The following is a 24,318-nucleotide window of genomic DNA, read 5'->3' as shown; positions in this document are numbered from 1 at the left end:
TTTTGTGGAACTGCCTGTCTTTGCCCATCCTGCCAGATCTGGCAGGATGAGCATGCTCCGAGTTCCTTCTGTTAATGGTGTCGCCTAGTAGGACCCAGGACATGAGTCTTTTCTGTCATGGCACTTGCCCTGTGGAACAGCCTCCCCCTGAGATTCAGGTGGCCCTGATCCTGCCAACCTTCTGGAAGGCCTTGAAGACGTGGTTTTCCTCCCAGGCATTGGGACCAGGATGTTAACTGAGCCTGATATGTACTGTATGTTTTATGATGTCTTGTGGGATTGTTTTGCTTGGAGCTTTGGTCACATTGTATTGTATTGTATTTATTTTATTTTGCTCTATGCTTTATGTATTCAGAGTCACTAGGTTTAGATGGGTGGTTTTATAAATTATTTAAATAAATATAAACAAACAAACAAATCCCTTGCTTTCACTACCTCCATGTATCCAATTTACATATACCTTTTTGTTTTTAATTTTTTTTCACTTTTCTCTTTCTGAGGATTTCATCAACTCCATTCAGTCACAACTTTCTTGTTCTTCCCCTTCACTTTTCCTTCACACCTTTGTTTTGTAATTTGATCCTAGTTCATTCTTTCAGCATACTTCTTTTCGTATTTATGTTATAGACATTCATTGAGCAAATTATCCATTCTTGACCTTATCTCTTCCTGTTTCCACACATACACTTCTTAAATAACCAATTCCCACTGCATTCTATTTACTTTTTTACTTCTGATATGCCCAACACTTGCATTGATATGGCTTATATACAGCCATTTTCACTTCTTTTGATGGTCATTCCTTGCAACAGACCACTTGCTACTCATTACCTTTCTATCACCATTTGCACCATTTGAAATTTCTCGATCCATTTTACCATATTTAATAAACATTTCATCAAGGAGCACACATTCATCTACTTTATTTTTTTTGCTATTTCTGTATAACTTCCAATTGTTCACTTTATTTTCCTGTCAAACTACAGTACCTTGATCTTTGATACATACATTCTCAGATTCAAATTCTTAACTCTTTACACCATGTAACATTCATTACAACCTTATGCTATTTTATACAAAGTAAGGTGTCTTGTAAGCCAATATACTGCTGCCCATATCTCACCACTAGGAGCTAAATGCAGTGCACTGATACATTCAAGACATGTGATTTTAACTGGATGATTTAATTTTAAATTATTACAGGTAGTCTTCCCTTATCGACCACAGTAGGGACTGGAAAATTGGTTGTTAAGCGGGGTGGTTGTTAAGTGAATTTGACTCGATTTTAAGGCCTTTTTTGCAGCAGTCGTTAAGTGAATCACTGTGGTTGTTAAGGAAATCACATGGTTCCCCATTGATTTTGCTTGCTGGAAGCTGGCTGGGAGGGTCACAAATGGTGATCACATGACCCCAAGATGCTGCAACTGTCATAAGTGCGAGCTAGTTGCCAAGCACCTGGATCATGATCACATGACCGCGGGGGTGCTGGGATGGTTGTAACTTTGAGCATCGATCATAAGTCACTTTTTTAGCACTGTTGTAACTTTGAATGGTCACTAAACAAATGGTTGTTAAGTGAGGACTACCTGTAATTGTATTATTAAACAATTCACTGTAAATATTAGTGTAAAAATCAAATGAACAAATGGTTCAATAACTTCGAATGGTCACTAAACAAATGGTTGTTAAGTGAGGACTACCTGTAATTGTATTATTAAACAATTCACTGTAAATATTAGTGTAAAAATCAAATGAACAAATGGTCATTTATATCAGTCAGTTGGTATTTGGTAGTGTTTTATTTAAAATGTAACTTTTTGTATATTAAGTACTATCATTATCCCAGACAGCTTTTGTATAATCATTGCTAAAGTGAGTAATAAAAAAGAGAGCTCCTGAATGGATACATAGATAATTTCAATTAAGTCTTCTGTAACTGGTGTAGTGGTTAAGACACCGGGCTAGAAACCAGGAGACTGTGAATTCTAGTCCTGCCTCAGGCATGAAGCCAGCTGGGTGACCTTGGGCCAGTCACTCTCTCTTAGCCCTAGGAAGTACTGTAGGCAATGGCAAACCCCTTCTGAAACCTTGCCAAGAAAACTGCAGAGATTTGTCCAGGCAGTCACCAGGAGTGAAAAACTGACTTGAAGGCACCAAAAAAAAAAAAAAAAAAGGGTAGGCTACTAAAATAGGCTACTAAAATACAGAGGTTTTTGTGCAATGCTAAAAATGTGGGCTTTAATTTAGTCAAGACTTATGCTAGCAGGAAGAGGCAAAGATGTGTTCTGTTCCCTACATCATCACCTCTGCAGCTCTGGAGGATCGCCCCAATTTTCTGGAATAAATTTTGGGGAAATATAAGGGGCAGAGGAAATTAATAAAAATTGCTTCTGTTAAGGGAATCTCAAAAGCTGTTCTGCAATCTTAAAAACTAGTTTGCAACACGATATCATACTCTAGTGTGGCCAAGAAATAGAATACAGAATGGTACTATGGAGATAAAAACAGCTTGATCCTCATTAGCTAGGATCATATGTTCACAATGCAATATTCCCATGTTCCTGGCTATTTATATCAGATACCACAGTTCAAATTACTTTTGAGATGCACACCTTCTGTGTCTGATTTCTAGGAATTTTTTTAAAAAACAGAGGAAGTTAATATTTTCCTTCAAAAACCAAAATAAAATAAATTCTTAGTTATCATACTATAATAGTGCAAGCGAGAGCATCCCATACACCCAGCCAACAGAATAGCAAGAGAACACAAGTGAACTATTCTCTGCCAACCAGTTGATCAGCCTCATTAAGTGGGGAATAGATCACAGATTTTCTGCTGAATGGTAGTACAATTGTTAGAAAAGGTAGAGAACAACATCCCACAACAGTAATAGTACTCAACTATGTTGCGTGTGTGTATTCCAGGGAGGAGAGTATGTGGATATATAGAACATAGAGAGGGTATGTTGTAAGGTGGATAGGTGTGTTGATGGGCCCCAATTTGGAAAGTGTTTTGACCCCTGGGGCCAAAAACATGGTCACCCCATCTAAATGCAAGGTAACATCATCACCATTAAAAAGTAAAATGCAAATTTAACACCTTTTTTCTCTCTTCACTACCTCTAATCCAAAGTAATGTACAAGCTCCTCTTGGCTGATTAAATTGGTGGGAGACACCTTCATTCCAGACAAAATAAGGTTGCATGTCTCAATCCAATCCAGGCACTCTGTCTGAAAAAAAGAAAGAAAAAGAAAAACTTCTGGTGTTATTCAGACAGTTCAAACAGAATTTTTTAAAGTGAACCATGCTTTAGAGCAGGCATTGGTAGCCTTGGATCCAAAAGCCATTGGTGCCCTGTAATTCCTTTTTTGCAATACCCAGGATCCCCCAAAGATTTTATCACTGAAGTGAGACAGTGAATCGTTGAACAAACTGGTGAAAAAGACAGAACGTATGTGCAATAGTCTTCTGATAGGCTGAATGGATATAGAAATTTAGTAGACAGGTTCTCCAAGCTTTCAGAGGGTTTTTCAGGAGTTTTGCTCTGCATCCAGCAAGGCTTCCTCAATGCAACAGTTCAGAAATGGAAGTTGCCTTATAGTATTTGTAATCTGTGTAAGATTTGAACTCAGGGGGTTTAATTGGTGATTGGAGGGTTCCTGAGAGGTTGTCAATTAATTGGTGGCTGGAAATGGCATTGTCCATTTTGATTTGTCCACCTTATCTGCTTACTGTGTATGGTTTGGATGAAGCACCTGACTGGGTGGTAGATTATATCCAACTCCATTGATCTGTTGATGGCCCATTAACTTGAGTGTCAGGCTTCTAGAAATTCTATGGCTCTCCTGCTATTTGCATTATCTATTACAGTATTTCTGTATTGTCCCAGGCAAATGTGTGATTTGTACCAAGGGCCTCAATGGCCACTAAATATTTATAAACACGATTCTTTATTGCAGTTATGAGTTTTTAAATTCTTTGATGCAGCTGGTATCCTGTTTGCCCTACATAGTGCTTGTTGCAATCCTGGCAGTTAATTTCATATACTTTAGTTCTATCTTGTAAAGTATATGGTCTTATGGTTTGTACTGAATCCTTTGTAGTGTTTCTGTAGGTTTGTGGGCCACTGTTGATGCCTAGTAGTTGGAGTGGTCTGATGGTATGTTTTGGTGAATTTTTTATGCATGGGAATATTATTGCAATGGTTCATGGGGTGTCTTTCTGTTCTTTTTTGTTTCCTAGTGCATTTTTTTGAAATTGGTGGGATAATTGTTCTTGAATGTATTTTGGAGGAAGTTAAGTTCTGCTTTTCTGAGTGCTGGGGAGTTGCAGTATGTTCTTGCTCTGTTGATAGTTCTTAGGCAGTTGATCTTATGTGCTATGGGGTAATTGCTGTGGACATTTAAGATCTGGTCAGTATGTGTTGGCTTTCTGTAAATCTGGGTTTGTAGCCTGCTATCATTCTATTTGGTAATGAGAATATCAAGGAATGGAAGTTTGTCTTCTTTCTCAGGCTCTATACTGAACTTGATCCCTGGACATATGGAATTAAGTATCTGAAGTGGATTTCGATTTGATACTCTGAAGGAAGACACCATTCTTCTTGTTGATCCTTTAAGCAAGGACGGAGGTATATTACCAACCAGCACATAGAAAAACTTTGTCATAGCGTACAGCTAATCCAAGAAATATTATGCCAAAACTAAGAGGTCCTAGCAAGGGTCCTGGTGACTGAAAATGAACTGAAATGATACGGCACAGTTCAAATAAAATGAAAGAGTCTGGCCAATGGCACACATCTAAAACATGGTGGGATACAAAAGAAAGTGGGAAAACATCCCCTATCATTTGGGAGGAACAGGATTACTGTGCTCTGTGGATGAGCTCTTGTATGTCAAGAGGCATCCAAATGAGCACCAATGAAGAATCTACACTGATGGCAAAGTTGGTAAGTGTCCTTGCAGCTGACCATGTATACTATAAGTCACACACTACATGGTGCTGCAAAATAGTGACAAACAACCATTGTCTAATAGACAAACTGTTATTCCACAATAACACAAAGGCACTACAATAAGAATCATAGCCTTCATGCCCAAAGGGGCAGTTGCTTACCCAAACGGGAGTGTATAGACATAATAAGATTGTTCCCCGGTCCTGAACCAAAGAGATGATGAGATAGGAATATGGAAATAGGAAAGTAATCATTCTTAAAGCTTCTCAATATGAACTAATGATCTTTTCTAAAATGGGGAAGGATTAATATAAAAGAAACCATATAGAACTCCAGGATTAAAAAAATCATGGGGATCAAGGACAAGGAGGATCTTGTTTTCCTTCATTGGTACCATAAAGCAGAGCAAAACCATGACTTCTGCTGAGCAGGTGAAACTGTTTCTATAGCCCTTTTAGAAAGTAGAGCACTCACCTCATCCTAAAGTGGTATTATTAGTGATAATAAAGTGGGTGGGAGGAGTCCTTTCAGGCACTGGGTGTGGGCCAGGAAACAGTAACTATGGGCAACAATCACCTATGAACCAATTGTGAAAAGCTGTCAAGCAAACAAGAATGAAACCAGTAAATCCCCAAAACATGTGGTTGGAAGTAGCTGGTGTCAAGGACCACCACCAAGATAACCACTAAGTAACCTTATTTGTGAGTGGTGTTGCTAGAAAAAGTGTTGAGAAAAAAATCTAAATAGTGACATGAAATTTGTCACAAAAAATATGCCATTGTCCCAAATAAGGACCTCTTTGCTGGGCTAAAATCTACAGTCAGGCTTTAAGGGTATGTGACCGTAGGGTTCATTACTTGCCATTTTCATCTCTCTCATCCTTCCCATGTTATATTGCAAATATCTTGAGAATATGAATCGATCGGTATTATCTTTATTTATGAAGCTGCCATCTATGCAATAACAATATCCAGGAATGAAATCTTGTAGCAGTTTTAAAATAGATCATATTGGCCCAAACAAAAGTACTCCCTCATTCATCCTAAGATTGCTATTCTGTGAGATTAACTCAAAACTGCAACCTTAGGAAGGATTTGGACTGAGCTAAGGAAAGACAGGATAGTACGTTTTTACCTTGATCTTCTCTAACTGTTGCAGTTCATACTCTGCATCAGAGTCAGAAATAGCCAGTTTCTTACGTGTTGCAGCTGAAACCATTTCTTTGCAGCAACTGAGGAAATGGAGAATATCATCCAGTTTACAACAGTGTTTTAAGTCATCATAAGAATACCACAGTAATTGGGAAGAATCTAATTTGTCTAGATCCAGGAATGAGGAGATTGAGCTAAATCAAGGTTCTGAAGGTTGTATACAAGAAAAATTATTTCTATCTTGCACAATTCAAAAAGTGGAATTCAAACAAGATTTTCTTTTATTTATACTGAGTCTCAGCTATTAAGGAAGGAAGAGATGGTACAGTAAATGAGAGCCAGAAAAGGCCACAGTGTCTGCATCAGCTATGGGAAACTGTGGCTATGCATTTGTGACCTCTAAAACTGTGCTTAGAAGCAAAATTTCCCACCAAATTTCAGCACAAAATAAAGCAGTTATGTTATACCTCTAATAGGCTTAATACATGGGTTAATGTTAAAAATACCACCACTCTTCCAAAACAGGTTAAAAATCCTAACCAGAGACCCTAAAATTTAATTACCTTTAAAAAGGTAATTTAAAAAAAAGTTACAAAAAGATTGCTGGCTCTTGATCTACATAAAACATAATGTAGCTGCAATCACCTCTAGCAGATTTGAGAGGTGGATACTATTAGTGCCATTGATAGCTAGAGGTAGCCACTATAGTACACTTTATGTCTATCACAGCCCTCATAGCCCTCAAAGCTATTCCTTTATAGACGTTGATGCTATAAATCTGAGGAGAATTTATAGTACCTGACTAGATAAGAGGAAAGCTGGCTCATCTGAGCAGCCAGACCCATTGCTTCTTTTTCAAGATTCAAAGTCTCAAGCATCTTGCGTTGTGCTTGCACTGATATTTCCATGTCGGTCAAGGGGATAGTATCAGAACAGGTGTACTCTGGCACCATGTGGATCAGCAGGTTGACCATCCATTTGTTCAGAACATTGTGGAAATCAGTCAACTGCAAAAGTATAAATTAATGAGGATTCAAGTTACACAAAAATTCCATGATACCGACACTAGAGTGGCAATCTCATTTACATGTGAGTAATTCTCACTGATTTACTTATTATAAATGTATGCATACTTGGGGGGGGGGAAGGTTAAAGGTCTTATAAACAAGGCAAAATGTAGACATTTTGCTCATTCGCACATCCTTTTTGCTCTGGTGCAAAGACATCCTACTAACTGTTGGTTGGCCCCTAACTTGATTCTTTATAAAGGCAGACTCTGCCTATCTTCCCATGTTCCAGTTCAGAAGCTTTTACCATTTCTGTCCGCACAAGCTGTGCTAAGCATTCAATCCATCCCAAAGTGCCTTGAAGCAAGTTTCAGGGCAGGACAGGATGTGCCCTGCTGCTATTGGCCCCCTTCTGCAGGCATGCCCACCCAGCACGTGTGCCTTGGTCACTGGGTTTCAGTGCCAGTCTCCTTGGAGAGTCAGTTATCTCTCCCACTTACCACCATGATAGGCAAGAAAAATGCAAAGAGAAGGAGGGGAAACAAGGGTCAGTAATCTCAGCCCCCAAACAATATTCTTCCTCCCAGGGTGGCAGGAGCAATAAGAGGAGAGAAAGGGGGAAATACATATTGTTGGAAATAAGTCTTTTTTTCCCTGTTTCCACTATGGAAAGTACCCTTTGACATTACCTCCACGTGCAGCCTGTGCCCCAGGAAGGCAGCTTTGCACTCCTGCAGGAAAGGGTGAAAAGACCTGCTTCCCCTCTTCCTCTCCCCACTGCTTCTCCTAACATACATGTCAAGAGAAGCACTGGGGGGCGGGGGGCTCTTCTCTTCCCCTGGTTTCTCTTGCCATGTGTGCTGGGAGAAGCAGTGGGGAGAGAAGTGGGGGGGGAGAGAGGCACTGGAGAATGGCTCCTTGGGTGCCAGTTCTCAGATCCCAGTGCATCTTCTGCTGCCACTAACTGCCACCAAAGGAAGTGTCCCTCCCCAGAGTTTCAGTGCAGATGGATCCCCTGTTCTGCTCTACTGCCAAACCAGAATAGGGGTCTTAAGTGTGGTCAGCAGCACTTCTCAAGCTAACATGTTTTTGTGCTGGGTCCCGCACTGAAAAACAGCGCTTCAGTCCTGCTGTGCAGAAGAGTAATCCACAGTCTAAATTTCTCATTCCCTTTTCTTATCATCCTGGGCATTGTAAGAAAAAACAGGGACCTCTTGCTTAGGGCCATGGATTTCACTTTTCCAGATTAAAGGCCTATTTTTATCCTTAACCTGAAAAAAATCTACTTTTAAATTCTCATCATATGTTGCTTTTTACTTTAGCTACATAGAATTGTCCTCCATCTTTTTTTCACCCTCTCATTTTCCCTTTCACTTTGGCATCCCAGTGGTCTGTCCACTTTCATATTTGGCTGCACCTCAGTTGTAGCGCTTAATCCATGGGAATGGCAGAAGGAAAAGCAAATAACATGTACCAGGGAAAAATGGATTTTTTTAAAGCTTTGAGCCAAAATGGGGAGTTTAGTGGGTAGTGGCAGGCTTTTAATGAAGACAGTTTCATTGTGCCATTCTGAAATGACACACTATGTTGGAATATGGCATTCTGCTCTTGCTGCTGTTCGTTTTGATTCTGCCTTCATATCATGGCCTGCTTGTATGGATCCTTTTCTAAGAAGGTTAAATCCAGGAGCTGAAATAAAAAGAAGTCTTACAACCCTGACACCTAGCAGCAGGGCCCAGCTTGCAGATTGCTATAGAATTGACGTCAACTATCCCTGGTTACTTTCCTGATTTTTTTCTGGACACAGTGACATATCCCTAACTCTCTAAATCTGTGAGAGTTTTGTTGCCAATATCTTGAGAGCCAAAGAGCAAAGAGGAGTAGCAGATTAATTGGAAGAACCACGTGGGAGTAGTGATTTATGTGAGAGTAGGTCATTATTCCAGAGCAGCCATTTCTGCAATCACCTGTAATTGCAACAGCTGTATTGATAAAGGCAAACAACTTCCAGTGCATAAGCCCCGCCAGAGTGCCTCAAAAACTTCTGTGATAGCCTGACTTTCTGCATGTTGCCATTGTGTAAATCCCCAAAAATATAAATGCATCACTGAAATGAGAGAAGAGAACAAGGAGGGGGGGGGGAAAAACTCCCAAAAAGAAGAAAAATAAAAAATATAGTCTGACTTTCAGTGCTTGAAGCCATGATAGCTGTGACTAGCTAGATTATTTGGCCATTGCCAGATTCTTGATATTCTTTGTTTCTCAAACCCCTGACATGCTTTTGATAATAAACCTTGTGAACTTGAATTTTGGACTGGACTTCGGTCATGTTTTTGTTTCCAGATTCTGCCATATGTCTTTTGTGTTGGTTTGGACCCTGGGTTGCCTTGTACTCTACTATGAGAACCCTGCTGTCTGCCCTACAATTTTATTTTAAAATAAAAATAAATATTACATTCAGGTAGGAAAAATAGTCTATATCAGGGGTCCTCAAACTTTTTAAACAGGGGGCCAGTTCACAGTCCCTCAGAATGTTGGGGGGCCGGACTATTTATTTATTTGTTTGTTTATTTATTTATTATTAAGCTTGTATGCTGCCTATCTCCCCCAACGGGTGACTCTGGGCGGCTCACAATAATAGTTTGAAAAAAACATGAATGAATTCTTATGCACACTGCACATATTTTATTTGTAGTACAAAAAAAAACAGGAAAAAAACAATACAATAATTAAAATAAAGAACAATTTTAACCAACACAAACCCCACCCTGCATTGGTGGTCAGTGTCAGTAAATGATATCCTCCCCCCATCCCATCCCCCCCGCCCTCTGCCCCCCGCATTATTGGTCAGTGCCAGTGGCCATTCTCCTACTTGAGGGGCAACCACACAGCCCAAATGGAGAAAGTAATAGGGCGCCCTGGACCCCACCGATCACCCTGCACGGAGGATCCCTCCCGCGGAGTACAAGGAGGGGAGGAGAGCTGCCGGACAGCCCGGTACACTTGTAATGTAGAAGAGTCCAGCTCTGCGATCTCCCTCCTTGTGCCTCGCCTGCAGCTCCCGATACAGCCCTGACACTTCCACTTCTGAGAGACAGCAGTGGCGGCCAATCAGGCGGGTGGGCTGGATAAATGACCCTGGCGGGCCGTATCTGGCCCGCGGGCCGTAGTTTGAGAACCCCTGGTCTATATGAAGCAGTCCTGAATTCTAGCCATAACACATCAGAGTATGAGAAATATTAACTCATGACTCTCATATATCATGTGTGTGACTATGCACTCTTTCTATCATTGACTATTCAAGCCTGGGCAATTATTTTCCAGTAAGTGTAGATAATACCTCATGGCTGTTTAGCGGTATTTTCTCCCAATACAAAGTCATAGCAGAACTGCCAGTTCTCAGAAGAGACTGCTTGTTGCTGCTTTACCTAAATTAGGCTTCTAATCCTAATACATACTCACAGTCTGTATAGTGATTCATTCAGAAACATAGGGGTGGACCCTCCAAGAATTGGCAATTCCTAGTATTTCACCTGACGAACATGCATACCTCCCGAGAAAGCTGAATATTTTCTCTTTCAGAACCACTGGTGGTTGTCAGAAGCCAATTCTGAATCTTCTTGAACATATCCTCAGGTATCACCCTTAACAGAAGCAAGTGAGATACCAAATTAAGACAATCAGGTCAACTCTCACTTTTTCGTCCAAAGATTTCTACCTTCAAAAATAATATTCAAAACGGGCTTTAAAAAACCCCAGTTCTGTGCCAAGCAGCAAAAACCACACAGGCTTTAACCTGAAGTTATAATCTCTAAGGAACAAATACATGTAAAATCCAATTTTGAGAGCAGAAGGATGGAAATGAGAAAGTGCTTGACAACAATCTTTTCCTTGCTATCTATATCAATTTATTTGGATTGTTTCTTTATGATAAAAATGCAGAGTAATTTTTTTCTTTGCAATGACAACTGCTGACTTCACAAATAATCTTCCAATTGTCACTGCTAATATGCATATTATCAGAATATAAATTATTCTTCTTGTTTCCAGCAATCCCTCCTTATACCACTCAACTACTTTGTCCCAGATCAGCTGATATTCAGGCAAAAAAAACAAACAAACCCTTGAGCTCCTTTCTTCTCACTATAAACAGTAACTGATGGGTCAGTGGAATCCTCTTCTTATAATGGGTCTCATCTGATCACTCTCTCAAGTTAAATATGCAGTAGAAAAAGGAGATAATGGGATAATGGAAAGCTGAATAGTGTCCATACCACTTCAGACTACAAGGGGACAGTATTTTATTTTAATGTTCCTCCACTTAAAAATGAACACTCTGGTAATAAAAAAACTAAGTCATCAAGTAGAGATGTTCTACTTTGGCTATGTTATATTTTATTATTGATTGATTTAGAAGATCTCATAGCCCTACCATGAGATGGAGAAAGGCACCATCTTGTTCTCTGAGTAGCAAAATGTCTCGACTCTTCGTTATTTGCAAAGTAGATTTAACAAGGGGCAACATTTTTTAAAAAGTAGCTACCTTCCAGTAGCCTGAAGTGTCGTAATATATTCTAGCTTCTCATTCTCATCTGTGCATATTAGACAACTTGGATACAAACAATAATTATTTCACCTAAACTGTATTGTGATCAGTAATAATTGGTCTATTGGACTAGAAGTACAGGTAGTCCTCATTTAGCGACTGCCTCATTTAGTGACCATTCAGTTACAATGGTGATGAAAAGTAACTTTACAATTAATCCTCACATTTATGACCTTTGCAGGTCTGTAAAGCAAAGGAAAGCTGAAATAAGATCATAAGCACAGTTGTGGTTTCACTTAGCAACCACTTCGCTTAATGACTGAATTGCTGGTCATAATTGCGGTCGCTAATTCTGTAAAATGAGACAGCTCTGCTAGGACAATGTTGCTTTTTTTTTTTTTTTTTAGCAGCCCTTGCTAGATTAAACATTCCATTCAAATTTATTTGTTTGCATTTATTTGAATGTCTTGAAACCCATATGGCATTTTCAACTGATTATAAAGGAAAATCTCCATAATTTGAACTTAATTACATACATATAAACATATACTGCTAACAACTCACAGACATCTAAATTTCAGTTTAACATTCAATATAATTAGATTCAGTGAAGCATCTTGAAAACTCAAAACTAACAAGCGTGAATAAAAAAGTATGATTTAGCCCATTCCAAACTGTAACAAGAAAGGACAGAGCGCCTCAGCTCTGATAGCAAGTTGTTCCATAGTATAGACCCATCACAGAAAAACCAGAATTATCTGTTGAAGTTAAACTATATGTGGTTAGACTTGCAAAGGGTGTCCCATTTAAGAACTCTGTGTGTGTGTGTGTGTGTGTGTGTGTGTGTGTGCGCGTGTGTGCACGTGCTGAGTCTGTGGGAGTAGGAGCTGGCAAGTAATCTGAGGTTAAGTCATGAAAGACATTATACACCATAGTTACCACCTTGAACTGGGCCCAGAAAGAAACTAGTAACCAGTGCTGCTATTTCAGCAAAGAGGTGATGTGGCTCTAGAATCAGCACTCACTGCTTATCACTTATATTGCCACTGCATTTCAGCTGCAATTTCTGGAACATTTTCAAGGGCTGCCTGACAAAGAATAAATTGCAATAATCTCAGCATGAGGTTATTCATCAAAATAATACATTGATCCAGTTACAAGAGTGCTCTAGGAGAAGAAAAACAAACGACTCTGAAAATGATTGTAGCTTACGGGGAAGGGATCAATGTTCTAAGCTTTCGTTCCTGTAGAGTCTCACAGGTACCAGTGACTTTCTGCAGATCATCCAACTGGACCAGCCAATCAGAAACAGAATGGAAAAATTTTATCCAGTCAGCTTCATACAATCCCACCTTCTGCTTGCTGGCTAACAACTTGAATGTCCATTCTTCCAAACTGTTCACTAAAGTGATTACAATTTTGGCAGATCCTGGAGAAAACAGGAATACATAACTATAAAACAAGAAAATACAAAACGAGAAATGGAGCAGGACAAAAGCAATCAGCAAATAAAAAATAAGCCTGGGATAAGTAGATTTTGTCTCTCATACCAGCCAGATTCATATATTTTATAATATTTATAAACTTCAGTTTTATAGATAGTTATGCTCTTTCGGCCACATGAAGCCAATGACAAAAAAGGCATGAAAAGGCACGCTGTTATCAATAATTAGCTTTTTCTGGGGGGTACTTTTTCACACAAACAATGGATGTGAGCTAACACTCAAACCCTTGTTTTCCATAAAGACCTGCTGCCAACATCCATTGCCACGAATGTTTTTTATTCACATGGCCTTGGGTCTGTTTTTTGGCAGCTAGGGATCGGGGGAGATATATTGCTCAGCCACGTCAAATTTCTGCCAGTACCTGAACCTAATGCTAAGCCATTCTTCAGTAACCATAACTCATGAAATATATCAGTGTGTAGTTCTGTACATTTGCTGTTGTTCAGTCGTTAAGTCGTGTCCAACTCTTCGTGACCCCATGAACCATATTGCGCCAGGCCTTCCTGTCCTTCACTGCCTCCCTGAGTTTACTCCCTGAGTAATGTGAGTTTCTGCACATTACACCAATCCATAAACTATGGATGTTTATACAACACAACGGCTGGTTCGCACAAAGCACTCAACTAAAACTAGACAATGGTCTATGACATGTAAAACCATTTGAGTAATTCATACATTGTATGAATTACTGAAATGGTTTTACACGTCAGTTGTGTTGTAAATTTGTGTTTAGATTTAGTTTAAATAAATCCTCATTTGTGTAACATATTGATCTCCAACAAAGTCTTTAAAAAAATATTGACCATTTCTTACCATTTTCCCCATTAATTCTTGTACGGTACTGTTCACTGAGATGGTTGCAGTCTTTATTGACTTCTTCCAGCATTTTCAACTCAGGTGGCATCTTGCCATAGAGATCTTTGTGACGGCCATGCAGAGCAACTCCCAGATCAACCCACTGCTTCTGCAATTTGATAGCTATCTTGAGGGGCTCTTGTCTCAACAGAAGCACATCTCCCCCATACTGTGCCAACTCATCATTTAACATCTGAAAGAAAAAGCAATAAATGTGTTTGTTCCTGAAATATTTCCCACAAAAAGACACTACAGCTTTCTCCTTCCCTAAGAGCTGATAATCTTAGGACCAAATATTAGCTATAATATGGTAGACTTTTAGCTGTATGGTTGTCCTGTGAATGACCTGTATTTTTTAATTAATAACTGGAAGAGAGGCTGCTTAGACAAGCTAGCTCTTCCTATTTACTCTTGCAAGCTGTGAGATAACAAACTTTCTGCTCTAACCCCAATTAGATAATTATTTCCCTCCTTTGTTGCAGGAGGCACTCAATACCTGCTAAATACTTAATCCGTGTAACCTTCCCTTGCTGATGCTCAGAACTAAGCAACTCCAGGAGTGGAGGGGGAGAGAGAGGTTGAAGGGCTATAAAACTTGACCAACAAAAGTACAGTAGCTCCTTTCTGAGTTGAATTCCAGAGATCATCCTCACTGCTCAGGCTCACTGCAGCTGATTGAGGAAGGACCCCTGGCACTGTAAGTAATTAAAATGGGGACAATTCTAATAAACATGATTCTGTTTATTTCAGTCCTGGTGCCTCCTCTAGAGTCCTTCTGCTTCAGCATCTGTCCTGCAAATTCTAAATTAGCCAGCAACGCAAGAATTTCTGAAAGTAATGGTATGTTTGACCAAATAGTTTTGTTAGCCACTAGCAATGTATTCTATTGAAAATGCATTACTTATGGGACTTTCTACGAGTATTTTGTCTAGTCAGAGTTGGAGCCAGGTGAAAACTAATGTGAAACTCCACACTGCACATACTGATACTCAAGTCCTTAGTAAATGCAACCAGTTCTCTTCCTTCTCTTGGTTTATCCTTTATCCTCAGATCACAATATGCTAAGTATAACTATTAACTTACTAACAGTGTCATCTATTCCTAACTGCATTTGCGTTCTCTGGGGATGGATTCAATTCTCTTCCACTGAGCTTCTAGACAACCAGTTAAAAGCATCCCCTATGATAATAGTTTTCACCCATGTGGAGAAGATACTGTTGAATCTTTCATCCATGTCTTCTTGTATCTCTGATTATTAAGGGTTGTGAGACACAAAATCATTGCTTCTTTATTAATCAAGTACCCTCAAAAACATCTGAATGGTACTTGACAGCAATAAAGCAATAACAAGAATGCAGATAGGATGGTTCCTGTCACTACATTTTTGGTAGCTGTGACATTCGGTTGTGGCTAACTGGACAAATCTGTTTACTGTCCTATTCTGTGTGTATATATACACACAAATATGCATAGTTTTACCTGAATCTTGGTTTTATTCCTTATATTTGACTTCCTAAATGTTTGATTTTTAGCCTGGCCCTTGATTGTATGTAAATTGCAGTAAGGTTATTATTAATCAGTAGACATTTGAAGGGCATGCTGATCTTAAAAAACAATAACTAGATGTTACAGCTTCTAAATGTTCCAAATCTGGTTGAAGCAGCAGGTAGATGCTTAACCTTTTACACATAGCTCTTTTGTCCAGTAAAACAAATGAGGGAATAAAACATACATGCATCTGGTCACACAATTAGGAAAGAAACTGAGGGGAACCAATTGAACTATTATTTGGAGGAAAAAAAAAAGTTTGAGAGAAGATTTCAGAAAGGCCATTTCCCTTCCCCTTTGTTGACTCACAAAGACTTTTCTCTTAAATTCAGGATCCCTGTGGCTGCACTGAAGCAAGAGAGAAATGTCTCCTAACATTTTACAAGTCATATAATCATAGGCTTGGAAGGGACCATATAGATTAATGAACCAATTATCCTCTCAGTGCAGGAATCCAATTGAAAGCATGCTAGCAGATACTTATCAAGCCTGTTTTTGAAGACATCCAATAAAGGGGAGTTCACCAACTTCTTCAGTAATGGATTCTCCTATCACACTGCTGTTACTGTTAAGATGTTTTCCTAAACGTCAACAGGAACCTGCCTTTTTAAACTTAAAAACAACCTGCTCTCTGGGACAACGCAAAGCAAGTCATGGCATTGCCTTCTTCTCTGTGGCACCCTTTTGGGGTTTTGCTATCATATCTACTCTTCCCAAACTCTTCTCAGAACTAAACTTATCCAGTTCCAAAATTTCCAGTTCCTGATTTTCTTTCTTGCCTTTCTCCATATCCTTTCTACTTTAATTTTTCTTGAAGTATAAAGCCCAGAAATGAACACAATACTGAAGGTAGGATTTAAACAGTGCAAAATGGAGCAGAACATTACTTCCTGTGATTTGGAAACTATACATCTAATGTATAATTACTCTTTTTGTAGCTATGTCACATTACTGCCTCATATACAGCTTGCAATCAACTATAACTCTAAGATTCTTTTCACACAAATTATTGAGTTTCCCCATCTCATCCGGTTCTTCTTGACTTGTGTGAATAACCAAAAGAACCTGACAGTGTTAAACATAGGCCTGATCAGAGATAGAACAGGAGATCACTGAAAATCCCACGTAAGTAACTTTGACCTAAGGAGGACTAACATTTAAATGTGATAAATAAAATAATATATGATTGCAGTACTTAACTCTGAACAGCTGCCATCTGGACCTGCTGTCTATAAGCAGCAAAGTATACAACCTGCTTAAGGGAAGGTCTATAAATAAATGTTACATAATAAATATTAATTTACAGTATTCACTGTGAATGAAGGAGGAAAACCCTTACTTTTTCCCAAACCTTGAGATCCACAAGGACTTGTTCCAACAAAGTAGCTCCCTTTTCAAAAGTATAAGTTCCTTTTCCACTGGAAAAGCAAAAAGGGAAAGTTGGATATGTATAACAAAAAAATTAAAACCACTCTGAATTGTCTCTAAACCTTTAAGCATGTCATGCAGTCTGTAGTGTGTTTGCATAATTCACTTCCCAGTAGTTAACTGAATAATGATTTATTTAATTACAGGTAGTCCTCATTTAGCAACTGCCTCGTTTAGCAATCATTCAGTTATAGCAGTGATGAAAAGGTAACGTTACAACCAATCCTTGCATTTATGACCTTCGCAGGTCTGTAAAGCATAGGAAAGCTAAAGTAAGATCATAAGCACAGTCACAGTTTCACTTAGAGATCACTTCACTTAATGGCCGAGTTGCTGGTCCCAATTGTGGTTGCTAAACAAGAACTACAGGTAGTCCTCACTTAACGACCATTTGTTTAGCAACCATTCAAAGTTATGACAGTGCTAAAAAGTGCCTTATGAACAGTGCCCGAAGTCACAACTGTCACAGCATCCCTGCAGTCATATGATCACGATCAGGGCACTTGGCAACCAGCTCACACTTACAACAATTGCAGCATCCCAGGGTCACGTGATTGCCATTTGTGATCTTCCCTGCTGGCTTCTGGGAAGCAAAATCAATGAGAAACCATGTGATTCACTTAACAACTGTGTGATTCACTTTATTACCACAGTGATTTGCTTAACAACCACCGCAAAAAAAGGTCGTAAAATCAGGTCCAATCACGTGATGATTCGTTTAACAACTACATTGCTTACCAATCTAAATTCCAGTCCCAATTGTGGTTGTTAAGCGAGGACTACCAATACCTGTATTCCAATTTTCTGGATTTGCACAATATCCAGGTTGGTTTCACACAAAATGCTAGGCTAAAGTACAGTTGGCTAATTTATGGTTCAAGGTGTTATGCCATGCACAATTCAAAGTGTTGGTTTTAACTTTAAAGTCCTATGCTTCTTGGCTTATGCAGGAATGTCTCTTCTAGGTAAAACTAACCTGTCCAGAATGCTCACCCCAGATGAGGATGCCAAGTATCCCCAAGTATAAGATAAAAGATCCATGGGGTCCCGGAGGGAGCATTTTTTGGGGGGATGGCCCCTACTTTTTGAAATAGCTTCTCCTAGTTGGTCCGGCACCAACTCTCATGGTACAGCAGTCAGAACAGAATTACTGCATAGGGCTTTTGAAAGTTAACATTGCTCAATGCTGGGTTGATGCCACTGGATATTTGTGATGGTTCTTGTTATTTATTTTAATTATTTATGCTATTATTTTGTTTACGGATTTTGTTACATTTCTGTTTTTAGTGTTTTGCTATTGAAAACCTCTGTGAGTTACAGGATTCAGAAGCATACAAACAAACAAAGGAGCACTTCTCAAAACTCACAAAACATGATTATGGAAGTAATGGAGCCAACCCGCCAAACCATTCTGAATGCTTCTTATCCTTTCTTTTGTAGTTTCTTCAACTTGCTCCACCTGTACATCAATATTCCTCCAAAGCTCCCGGAATTCCTGTGTAAAATGCTGTAGACTAGAAAGATCAGTAGTATCCTAAGTGCATTGGAAGAAACGAAGAGAAAGAAACCTATGAGGAAATCATATTGTTAAGCCATAAAAATTAAAGCAATCATTTAAAAAGCCATCACTACAATGTACATCTACATTGTGAGCAGATTATTTATTTATGTATTATTGATCTGATTTGATGCCATCCAACTCCAAAGCAACTTCGAAGTCTTCATAACCACAGTACATCCCACTAAAATCCTGGAGCTAAATAAGATACCTTGATTTTTGGTCCATAATAGCTCAAATACGGACAAATAGTAGTAAGCATTGTCACCAGTCTGCAGTTTCTAGAAATTTTGCCATTTTATTTTATAATCTATCTATGCAATACATGAATGATGACATCTTCCAGAGAAAGGGCTGCTTGTGCAAACTAAAAATGAGTGTCAAGAACCAATGTTAATTGGGCTACCCAGCAACTGCAAGAAGACTTTCTAGTCTATAGATATTGCATGCATGGCATATCAAAGTCACAGTAGCGCATTATACTTACTGATATTTATTAATTGTTCAATGTTTAAATAATACTTGATCCATTTATCTACTTTGATATTATGCCAGAAGAGAAGCATCTTGATTGGCTTGCAATGCAGATAATAAAAATATAAACATGTGATTTCATCAAATTTCAAATTTAGCCATTTTTTGGTAGCACAGACAAAAGTGCAAGTTGCTTTCCCCTTTCTAATGTTTGAATTCTCACCAGTTGCTTTCCCCTTTCTAATGTTTGAATTCTCACCAGTTAATACTGTACTTCAGAAAGGTGCTGAATATACAGTACCATTTTCTTCTGATACAATTAACTATTTGGCTTGGAGAGCATAACCACAGTATCACCTCTTAAAGTTGGTACCATCCGTCCACTATCCCATAATCTCATGAGATGGCATTTTAGAGTAAATAAATTGGGATACTCATGACCATCAGAGGTCCAGAGGATTTCACTAAAAGTGAAGAGTGAGGTCCAAAACAATCCTACATGTGTGAAAAATATCTTTTGTTAATAGAGGAAAGGTTTCTTTATAGATTTTAAAAAATCAGATACAAGATCCATCTGGTGCAAAAAACAATATTCAAATCACTGTAATGATTTGCAGTACTCTGCATGCCACTGTTTGTGCAATATCTTGTGGATATGGAGCTGTCCAAAAAACTTATCCTACATGTGAAAGCCTATTTGAATGTTGATGCAAATGTTATGTACAGTATTTACTTACTCAGATTTGTTTGCTGTTCCAATCTGAGCAGCTGTAGAACAAAGGATGCTAATAACCAGAAAGACTTCAGCCTCTTTATATCTGGTTCATCATAAGTTACATCACTTTCCCATATTAATGGGTAATACATATTCAAGTAGCTCTACCTGTGATTCTAATAGCATTACGAAGTGCCTTATCACTTGCACCCAAGCCTTTTCACTGTCATACATTCTGCGAGCTAGGATCAGCTTGTTCTTTTCAACTACCTGAAAATACATATTACAAGATTTTCAAAGAGATTGGAAAAATAAGTATAGATGGAAGTATAATGTCATACACATGCACCCAACAGTATGTTTTTTTTTTAACCAGAAATTCAGAATGGAAGCAAGCAAATATGTAGAAGACAGCAATTCAGTGAAATAGCAACAGTGATTACTCAATTATCAGTAAGACTAACTGAATCAGATCAGTTTAAAATGGGATACTTGGTAAAATTTGGCAGCAAATACTTTAGTACAAAAACTATAAATGGCACATACTCTCTTTGAATGGCACGCTCCCAACTTGCACAGGAATATTCTACCTGTTGTAATCAATGGGGGCAAGCCACCATTTTAAAATTATTTCTGTCCTCTCCACTATCTGCAGACTCAAGATCACTGTTAGGAATGGTGCCAGCAAGGAAAAGCACCTTGAGATTCAGTAGCCGATTGTAATTCTTTTGGCTGCAGTAACCACAATGAAACACTTCCTATCAGTGAGACATCATGTTATATTTGAATGTTTTCACGTTCAATTCAACACATTTTTGGACTTGTACAGTTTTTGTCTAGACTAGGTTCTGCCTTTTCTCTTTGGGACCTGGTATATTTATGTCAGGATTTCATACACAAGATTAACTCTTTTCTATAAAATAAACCTTATCATTGGACTAATCAATTAGCTAACACAAGTCATAAAACTTTATCATAGCACTGCTCATGAAAGATTAAAGGTAAAACGTCAAGAGTAGTAGAATGTATCTTTCTAACACTCCATGAATAGTGTTCTGATTTCAGATGTGAACGATGACCTGTAAATCAAATAATAAAATATTTCCCCTCTTTCCTCTCCCCAATAGGACATTTTGTATGAGAAATAACAAACTTTTCTTCTTTCTGTTGCAGATACTGCATTAATGCTATTTGCAATGTACCACAGCTCCAGAGAAACAGATTGGGATCAGAGTTTCATGAAGGCTCAGTTTCAGAATGGAGCAAGTTCAAACTCATCTGCTCTAATGTGGCTAAACGAAAATCTGTTCTGAATTATACACTCAGACTTGGAATTACGGCTTCAGTCAAATCTGCTGTGTCCTTCCAATCTGCATTGGTTATTCAATTGTCTTCCATGCCACTTGGAAAGGCACAGGAACTTGTTAGAACAGAATGGATAGCAAGCCCATTCATACAGCTTTATTTTCAGAACCTACTCCATCTCTGATACTTTTCAGTAAAGTTTCACTTTGTTATAGTTGTCATTTTCTTGGAAAGCATCAACACACATGCACCCAAAGAAGTATTCTTCACTCCCAATTGGGTACTGGTGCTTGAAATAACAGACCCATTTATCTAGCTTCATGTAATGATTCTAGCTGCCTTTTGAATCCACATATTTCATTTGGGATTGATTCGTCTTTCTCATCTCACAAATTACACAATAATATTATTCAGTCTCAATTCCAAAGTAATTATATGTTCTTTGCCTGTTCTCATTAATTACAAATTAGTATCAGTCAGTCCCCATGTCAAACCTTTTGTTCTATCATGTCTTATGCTGAAGACAGAAAAATTAGGGACAGAAGAAGAAATTACAAAATATCTTGGGTAACTGTAGCATATATAGTTTGGCTGTAGACTCAGATGACAAAATATTTCTTTTGCAGTGGGCAACCAAAGGCCCACTAAACCTCCAAAGAAAAGAAAGGAAAAATACTGAACTCTTCTGAGGTTTCTGCTACTTGAGCTATCACACGAGTTCTGCAGTCAGATCAACCTCTGCTCTAAGGTGAAAGCATTGGAGACAAGAGTGGATATAGCTTTCTAGAGTGGGACAAAAACCTACTGGACTTACCTTATCAACCAGCCAATCAAACAATCAGCTGCCCACCTATGCCATTCTTTCAAAATCCCCAGAAGTAAAAAATATCTATTTTATTTATAGAACTGTAAGAAATCTTTGCCGGTAGACCATTTTTGATGCACAACATTATCTTTTTCTAGGTCTTCTCCCCCCCACCCCCCACCCCCCGCCCTCAGAAAAGTTTGTTCACTCAAGGTGGGAATGGAGAGCATCACATATAACCCACAATGTTATAAACACTAAAAATACTTGCCTGTGAAATTTAATCACAGGACATATTCAAGCAATAATAGAAGGCTAACTAGATGAAAACTTCACTTCCCCCAAAAAACTCTGTTTGTTGTGAAGAAAATGTGATTCCCTCCATCTTTGCACCTAACATTAGCAAATAATTTTGCATTACTGTATGCTCAAAAACTGCACATACTTTGCATAAGACAATAGTTTTGAAAGTTCCTTTGTAATGTTGATTAAAGTACTATGTGTATATATAGCTAAGACCTTAAGGGAAGGTTTGCTGATAGATTAAAATAATAGCAATTAATGTTTACATTTTAGTTAAAGAAAGATCTGCAGCTATAAAGATTTAAAAATAGTTACCTTTAAGTATATACTGAAATGTAATGTGTCACTCTTTATCCCATATTGTAAGGTGGGAATAATTAGTGATCTACATCACCAGTTGTTCTGAGGGTAAACGAAATACACATTTATAACTCATTTTATGTAGTCAGAGATTATCAGAAATGAAAAAAGAATAAATGAGAAAACAATAAAACTACTAATCAGATTTCAAGAATTTGCAGGCAAAAATACTATACGGGAATTATATTAAATTATATTAAATATTACTGTACATTATCAAATGCTAGCATGCTTTCTATCTCTTTCAGGAGATACCTTTAGGGCTATATCATATGTAGCACTGCTCCACAGTTCTTTTTCTAGGGTTAACTGGTGAATCTGAGCCTCCAGTCTTGCTCTCTGCAATTCGTACAGCTCACGATATTCATCTAAAAGACTAAAAGGACATGTGAAGGTGATATAAAAGACACTCCACAATTCACCTTATTAATGCATTATTATTTATAGGATATTCAAAACAATTATTTTTGGTAATCTAATCATAATTAATAACAATTTATTAAACTTGCATGCTGCCCCACTCTTAATGACTCTGGGTGGCTCACAATAATCCAAACAAAGAAATTACAATAAAACTAATAAAAGGAAATAAGTTTAAAGATAAAAGACAGCAAGAATGACAGACTAGATTTAAAGCCGGATGAGATCATAAAGTAAAAGACACCAACTATGAATATAATCAAAATCATTATTTGCTATATTCACAACATGAGTTTTAGCCAGATTTTGTCTACTGAGAATTCTGGAAGTATCAATGAGTCAATGGACATCCAAGGAAAGGTTGCATTTCCTTTAACAAATCAGAACCAGGAAAAGTCTGAAGATTGAAACAACAAGAGATCCATTGGCCAACTGCATCTTTTACCCTCATTGCATTACAAAAAGAAAACAAGCATTTCTAACCCTTTCCCAAGAACTGACTGTTAACTTCAGAATCCTTAGTGTTAATCTTGGAAGTGGAGCCTTGAAACCAAGAGGGGCCCACTGAAGAAGTGTGGGAGCAGCTTATAACCTTCCAAAGTCAGATTTTTTATTGCTCTTGCACAACTAACTTACACAGATTTCTGAGTGCTTTCCTAATTATATTATCCCACTCTTCACTCAGAAGCAACACCTCAGAAATGCTGTTCCTCAGTCTCAAATTCTATGATGCTTAACATTATTTCCTTCAACATAATCAGAGACTCACTTTGCATTCATCTCAGACTCCTGCACTGCTTTTGCTAGCTCCTCATAGGCTTTTTCTGCTTCAAAGGTTGTTCTGTGGTCATGTTCTCGAATAGTATTTAGTTCCCTGTAGTAGAACAGAACAATATATTCAGAGGCTTTCAACAATCACAGTTTTTATTCACAAAGTTAAATAGAAACGCTGATCAAGATCTAGACCTTGTCAGCTGTCCTATAGCTTCCTTGAAATGGAATAATTCATCTGTAATGTGTTTGTCCATTACTCTCTGTGCCATCATTTCTTTGTAGAGATTCCTCATCTGTCTGGGAATTCGTTCTAGCAATCCAACATATCTTTGTCTGTAACAGAGAAACAAGAAAAAGGGGAAAAAAGACTTACTTTTCTTGAACATATTTGCATATCATTTAAAGGGAGATTTATTTCTACAAAGACTGGGAAACTATAATGAAGAACGAACATTTGCACATAAAACTAATCAGAACTAGGTCATTAAAAAAAATCAAGAGAGGTATATATGTTACAATGGAACTCGTTTATCTGTTATGACATCCCTCCCCATTAGAATCCTAGAAAGGATACTGCTGGAGGCTTTATCCATTTCACACAATATGCCCT

General features: G+C 38.2%; 1 protein-coding gene across 1 annotated transcript in view; it reads right to left on the bottom strand.

The window, feature by feature from the left end:
* The window catches only part of AXDND1 (axonemal dynein light chain domain containing 1), a 48,310-nt gene that overhangs the window by 11,888 nt on the left and 12,104 nt on the right, over positions 1-24,318 (bottom strand). The window contains exons 9-20 of the mRNA XM_025169349.2: positions 23,901-24,041; positions 23,704-23,808; positions 22,770-22,890; positions 19,910-20,011; positions 18,362-18,528; positions 16,906-16,984; positions 13,977-14,211; positions 12,871-13,087; positions 10,663-10,756; positions 6,904-7,112; positions 6,089-6,185; positions 3,120-3,230 (exon numbers count right to left, since the gene is read on the bottom strand). Of these exons, the coding sequence (XP_025025117.1) occupies positions 3,120-3,230; positions 6,089-6,185; positions 6,904-7,112; positions 10,663-10,756; positions 12,871-13,087; positions 13,977-14,211; positions 16,906-16,984; positions 18,362-18,528; positions 19,910-20,011; positions 22,770-22,890; positions 23,704-23,808; positions 23,901-24,041 (1,678 nt within the window). The remainder of the gene's footprint in view (positions 1-3,119; positions 3,231-6,088; positions 6,186-6,903; positions 7,113-10,662; positions 10,757-12,870; positions 13,088-13,976; positions 14,212-16,905; positions 16,985-18,361; positions 18,529-19,909; positions 20,012-22,769; positions 22,891-23,703; positions 23,809-23,900; positions 24,042-24,318) is intronic.

Source organism: Python bivittatus, unplaced genomic scaffold, assembly GCF_059951505.1.
Source record: "Python bivittatus isolate LINGU-HERP-01145 unplaced genomic scaffold, Pbiv_v1 ctg000700_np1212, whole genome shotgun sequence".
Taxonomy (NCBI): domain Eukaryota; kingdom Metazoa; phylum Chordata; class Lepidosauria; order Squamata; family Pythonidae; genus Python; species Python bivittatus.
This window is presented reverse-complemented; position numbering and strand designations above follow the sequence as displayed.